This window comes from Eulemur rufifrons, chromosome 21, assembly GCF_041146395.1.
Source record: "Eulemur rufifrons isolate Redbay chromosome 21, OSU_ERuf_1, whole genome shotgun sequence".
Taxonomy (NCBI): domain Eukaryota; kingdom Metazoa; phylum Chordata; class Mammalia; order Primates; family Lemuridae; genus Eulemur; species Eulemur rufifrons.
The window spans coordinates 25,592,508-25,598,623 of record NC_091003.1 but is presented as its reverse complement, the minus strand read 5'-3'; the positions used below and the strand labels follow the sequence as shown (position 1 = coordinate 25,598,623).

Sequence of the window (6,116 nt, the reverse complement as noted above, 5' to 3'; positions counted from 1 at the left end):
TCGGGCTAGGCCTGGCAGGTTCCGAAAGCGAACCGTATCGCTGAGGTCTGAGAACTAACACAGCGGCTGAAAAGGACTGGCCCACTTGGCCGCCGCCGGCCGCCAGCGCGCCCTCGCCCGGCCCCGCCGCGCCCCGCCGGGCCCCGCCGCGCCCCGCCGCGCCCTCATTGGCGCCTCTCGAAGGGGCGGTGAGGCTCGAGCGCGTATCGCCGAGTTCCTTGGTTCCACTCGTCAGTCCCGCCCGCCGCCGTCGCCAGCCCTCATTGGCTGGAGGACCGGGGCGGTGGTTTGGCGCCGAGTGGCCTGGACATGGCGGACCGCGGCGGCTGGCGGGTGAGTGCGACCGGGGCCGGGACCCGGGGACCGCATGGACCGGGCCCTCCCGGGGGAGGGGGCAGGGCGGGCGGGGCGGGGGGCGCGGCCGCCGGGCCCGCTCAGGCGCCGCCTGTCGCCGCAGCCGCCGCGCCCCTGCGAGGCCTACCGCGCCGAGTGGGAGCTGTGCCGCAGCGCCCGGCACCTCCTGCACCACTACTACGTCCACGGCGAGCGGCCGGCCTGCGAGCAGTGGCGGCGCGACCTGGCCAGCTGCCGCGCCTGGGAGCAGCGCCGGAGCGACGAGGCCCAGGTGCGCCCGGCGGGCGGCGGGGCGGCGCAGGGGCGCGGGTGCGCGGACTGCGCTGGGCCGGGGCCTTCCCGCCTTGCGCTTCCTTCTTTTGAGAAATAGCGCAAATTGGCACATCTACAGGATTTTCAGACGGTGTTAAGGACAACGAAGGCGACAAGCGAAGAAGCGGGTGTAGGCTGGTTTAGAGAGGGAGAAGGGCCGGCCCTCCAGCGTTGGGGTCGTCAGCTAGCCTGTGGACGACAGGCCGCTGCTGAGCCCTGAATGCCCGGGACTCCGCCTTCGTAGCCTTCACCCAGCCCCAGGGGACACAACTGAGGAAAAGAAAATGCCGAGGCGCCTGGAGCCGAGGAAAGTTGGGCTGTAGAGAGCGGGGTAGGGCATAAGGTTGGGAAGGCACCAGGGGTCTGGTGGGCCTGATAAAGAGCTTAGAGTCTAGCCTGAAAGTGTGCTGGGAAGCAAAATTTTATTTGTATCTTTAGAAAAGGAGTTTGTTGGGGTTTGGAGAGTATATTTCTAGAGGGTCAGAGAGACCAGTAAGGAGGTGGTTCTACTTGTCTATTCATCCAGCAGATGTTTATCCTGTTGGGTGCTTTTGGGGATACACAAGTGATGAGAACAGGGCCCCTGCCCTCCAGGCACCCGCACTGTCGTCTAGAGTGCAGTGCTCACGGTGGACCACCGTAGGATGGGAGCTGGGGAGAAGCCGGCCTGAAGGTGCCGTGCTCATGGGGAAGGCCAGGGGAGGGCAGCCGGCAGGACTGGCCAACACTTCATTGTTAAATGAATGCAAGGATTGTGAAACAGACAAACTGATGTGGAAACCAAACTGCTGTATAAAGGCAAATGATGACAAGTCCAGAATAAATGAAAGTCAAAAAAAAATGAGAGAAAGCTTACAGCCTCTATGGCAAGAGATTGATCACCTTTATACACACACACAGAGATCACCTTTATACACACGTGCGCACGCACATACATACGCACACATGTTAAAAGAGCTCTCATGTATCAATAAGAAAAATGAGAACGATCAAAGTAGAAAAATAGGCAAAGGGCATAAAGAAGCAATAAATTAAAAAGGAAAACCAAATGCCCAGGTATGTGAGTTAAAATGACAGTAAGAGTGGTTTTTGCCCAGCAGAAAGAAGTGTTGATGGGGGTTTGGAGAATCCAGGATACCTGTGTAGTGTTAGTGGGAGTGTTGGGTGTCCTGATTATCTAAATGTCAAATGCATACCTTTTAACCCCAACGTTATACTTCTGGAAGTTTATCCTAAGGAAGTAACTGGATAACAGTGCACGGTTAGGAGTTCAAGATGTTCATTGTGTTTATGATAGTGGAAAAATTGAAAGCAACCTAAATTTCACTAATAGACATTTCACTGAATAGCTTTTCTTACGCAGTGGAGTTCTACATAGCCATTAAAAAGAATAGATAGTAATCTACCTGGGAATGGAAAGGTGCCTACAGCATATTATGTAGAAAAAAAAAAAAAACAGGAGGTAGACTAGCAAGCAGAAAATTATCCCATTTTTAGGGAAATGTGATAGCTCTAAAATTTGGGCCTAAAAGGTTGTCGGGAAAGGTGTTAACTGCCACATCGGGGCTGGGGGTTTGGGAGTCTTTCATATTCTACTTTGCATTTCTGATAACTTCTTAAACAAGACCAAAACATTTTGAGACAATAGAGCTTGAACAAGGATAGACAAGTAGACAGAATAAATTATATGTGTAAAGAGGCCTGCATAGCACCTGACACCTGCCAAGGGCCCACAGCGAAAGTCACCCTGTCCTGATAACTCTGTCGTTTGTTTTGGTGGACAGTGACCAAGAGAAGCTGGTGGGTTGAGGGGAACTTGTGCACAGCCCTGTGTCGGTGGCCTGTCTTCTGGACTCCTCCCACCTTCCATGGCACCTGGGCATGTGTCTCTTACCTTGTCTTCCTCCCTTCCAACCACATGCCTCCCTGCAGCTCCCCAGCGGCTCCTTGAGACCCCTGTCTCTCCTCCCCACTCAGAGCTCCCAGCCTCAGTCTCACAGGTGAACCTGCCCCACACTCACTAGGTCAACCAACGCCATCAAGCCCTGAGGCCCAGGAGATGTTTTAAAATCCCTCAAATTATGATGATCTAAACAGTAGTTTTTCACAGTAGCTTGTGAGAAAGAGTGATCTAGATCTCTGTGTGCTAATATGGAATTAATTGCCAAGGTATGTTAGGTGGAAGCAACGGAGCTGCAGAGTGATGTGCACCGTACTCACCTGTTTGTCCATCGTGTTTGGGAGGGTGACGAGGAGTTGGGAGGGACGGGGGCTGTGCAAGGATGCGTGGAGCCCTGGGACCCAGCTGTGAGGTGGAAAGTGACCAGAATCTCATTTGCACAGCAATCCCTCTGTGAGAGCGAGCGAGCACGAGTCCAGGCTGCACAGAAGTACACCCTGGTCTGGGCCCTCCGGCAGAGCCCCCCTGCAGACTGGCATCTCCCTCTGCCTCAGAAGGACGAATGAAGAACGCCCTGCCCTTGGCCCGTGTGGTTTCCTCAGGTCTATTTCAAGAGGGGCTGTCGCACAGCCTGAAGGACTGTAACTGGCCCAGTCTAGTGGGTCTCTACGAGCTCTCACCTGACTTAGAACATGGAGCATGACGTCGCCAGCCCTATTTGGCCCACCCCTCACCTGCATGCAGGGCACCCCGACACCGTGATGCACAGCTACTCCAGAGCTTCCGGGAATCCAAGCATTGTGGCAGGTACCTAAGAGCAGCCACACAGGCACAGCAGCACTGGAAGTGGCAGTCCTGAGGTCTGGGATTCTCAGGTAGACTCTTGAGGGGTAGCCCTGACCTGTGTAGTCGCCTGGGTGGGTTGGAATGAGATAGCTAAACAGTTGTGCTGCTGTGGATGCCTTTCCACGCCCTGGGCTTGGACCACTGTGTACCGCCAGCCCCTGGTATGCAAAGCATGGAACTCACACTGCTCCAGCCCACTGGCTCCATCTCACTGCAGACGCAGGCCGGTATGCCAGCAGGCAGGGCTCCCTTGCCCCCTGCACCAGCACCCTTCGCCTCTTAGGCTCTCCGGTAGGCCCTGGAGACTCTGGCTTTTAAGAAATGCACATGGCTGCAGAACACAAAACCTCACACAAAAAGGGTTTGTGGAGTCTCGGCTTAAGAAATCCAGGCCCAAGACACATGGAATTTAGGACTCCTTCCCTCAGAATTTCCCAATTGTTAATGTGTCAAAGCCATTTTACACCTTTGATTCCAAATAGAAGCTTGGTAGATTTCACACCTAACAGTGTTGTGTCTGGACAGTATTAGAATTTTGTATGCTTATTCTCTTGTAGATGCTTTTAAAATACATGTATATAAGCTACCAAGAAGACTAGTTCTCGAAAAGGTCTTTTTATTACTAATAAAATGCTTTCATATCCTGTGGCTGCATGGCAGGTCCTATTGTGTGATGCTGAGGGCTAGGCCAGCTGAGGCCAACGCCCTCCCTACTCAGGCAGCAGGTTGAACATCTTTTAATTTATTCTTTGGGGCAAAATAATTGATTGCTTCAGACGGGTATACATTAAAGAATATTTTCTCCTGTGCTCCCCAGGGCCCCTCTCTGTGTCTGTGTATGTACCTTGTGAATGGTGGGGGTACGTGCTCACAGGATCCAGGAGCAAAAGGGAGTCTAAAAGGGAGTCAGGGTTCCCCCATCCGCAGGGGGAGCTTTGGTGTGGCTAAAGCACCACCATGAAGCACTTGTGCTGGGCACTTGCCTTTGGCAGGGAAGTGGGAAAGGCCTCAACACCTGAGCCCAGACCTGGATGAGGAGGCTCGAATCCTGCCCGGCAGAGAAGGGGGCCCACAAAGGCTGAGAGAATCAACCCCACATGTTGACATGACCCGGGGTGCTGGAAGCTGTGATCAGGGGTCTGGGTATAATTCTCGGGGTGATTACTTGACTCGCGTTCTACAGGGACCTCTGCTGCTGTGCAGACACAGGGCTGGGGTGGGCATGCCCCATGTGGACAGATGAGTTGGCTACTGAAGTAGAACAGGCAAAATGTGACAGTGGCTTGGACCTTAGAGGTAGCCATGGAGGTTGTGAAAAGTATTTGCATTCACCATTTATCTTAGGTAGAGCCAAATGACTTAGAATCCTTAGGCAACAGTTTTATCGTGGACTGGTAAGAGTTTAAAAAAAAAAAACAAAACTTTTTTAAGTGAGCTGGATGTAGTGGCTCATACCTGAAACCAATCCCAGCTACCAGGGAGGCTGAGGTAGGAGAATCCTCTGAGCCCAGGAGTTTGAGGTTGCAGTGAGCTGTGATCACACCACTGCAATTAGCCTGGGTGACAGAGCAAGAACCTGTCACTAAAAACAAACCAAAAAAAGTGAACCCCACAGAATAGTAGAATTAGAGAGCCCAGAAATAAACCCTTGTATATATGGTTACTTTTTGACAAGGATGCCAAAACCATTTAATGAGGAAAGAACAATCTTTTCAATAAATGGTTGATGCTCAGAAAACTGGATATCCACATGCAAAACAATGAATGAAGTTGGACCCTTGTCAAACATCAAACACAAAAATTAACTCAAAATGGATCAAAGATCTAAATATAAGACCTAAAACTATAAAACTCTCAGAATAAAATGGGGAAAAGCTTTACAACATTGGATTTGGCAGTGATTTCTTGAGTACAGCACCAAAGTCACTGACATTAAAAGAAAAAATAGACAAGTTAGACTTCATGAAAATTTAAAATTTAGACACTACATTTCACATCAGAAGACACTAAACACAAAAAGCAATCCATGGAATAGGAGAAAATATTTGCAAATTGTATATATCTGATAAGGGATTAATAGAATATAAAGTGAACTCCTGGCCGGGTGTGGTGGCTCACGCCTGTAATCCTAGCACTCTGGGAGGCCGAGGTGGGCGGATCGTTTGAGCTCAGGAGTTCGAGACCAGCCTGAGCAAGAGCGAGACCCCATCTCTACTAAAAATAGAAAGAAATTATATGGACAGCTAAAAATATATATAGAAAAAATTAGCCGGGCATGATGGTGCATGCCTGTAGTCCCAGCTACTCGGGAGGCTGAGGCAGTAGGATCGCTTGAGCTCAGGAGTTTGAGGTTGCTGTGAGCTAGGCTGACGCCACGGCACTCACTCTAGCCTGGGCAACAGAGTGAGACTCTGTCTCAAAAAAAAAAAAATAAAAAAAAATAAAGTGAACTCCTAAGACTCAAGAGAAAAAAATGGGGCAATGGACTTGAAAAACACTTCTCCAAAAATGATACACGAATGGCCAATAAGCACATGAAAAGATGCTCAATGTCACTGAGCATCAGCAAAATGAAACTCAAAACTACAAGCTACCACCTTATACCTGTTAGGATGGCTACTGTCAAGAAAAAAAGCCAGAAAATAACAAGTGTTGGTGAGGATATAGAGAAATTGGAACTCTCGTGCATGGTGGGAATGTACAA

At 50.7% G+C, this 6,116-nt stretch overlaps 1 protein-coding gene across 2 annotated transcripts; it reads left to right on the top strand.

Annotated features, from left to right (window-relative positions):
• Positions 1 to 309: 309 nt before the first annotated feature.
• Positions 310 to 4,197, top strand: C21H22orf39 (chromosome 21 C22orf39 homolog). Of its 2 annotated transcripts, XM_069497185.1 has the most exons (3): positions 310 to 333; positions 458 to 625; positions 3,010 to 4,197. In XM_069497185.1, the coding sequence occupies exons 1-3, from the start codon at positions 310 to 312 to the stop codon at positions 3,130 to 3,132; spliced, it is 315 nt and encodes a 104-aa protein (XP_069353286.1). In that variant the 3' UTR covers positions 3,133 to 4,197. The 2 variants fall into 2 exon arrangements, with proteins under 2 accessions (XP_069353286.1, XP_069353285.1); XM_069497184.1 differs by lacking the exon at positions 310 to 333 and having other exon boundaries at positions 356 to 625.
• The last annotated feature ends 1,919 nt before the right edge of the window (positions 4,198 to 6,116 follow it).

Excerpts from the sequence above, each read along its gene's own strand:
- C21H22orf39 (XM_069497184.1), top strand. The coding sequence starts at position 368 with ATGGACCGGGCCCTCCCGGGGGAGGGGGCAGGGCGGGCGGGGCGGGGG. Across the intron at positions 626-3,009 it reads GCCGGAGCGACGAGGCCCAG|CAATCCCTCTGTGAGAGCGA; the intron begins GTGCGCCCGGCG and ends TCATTTGCACAG.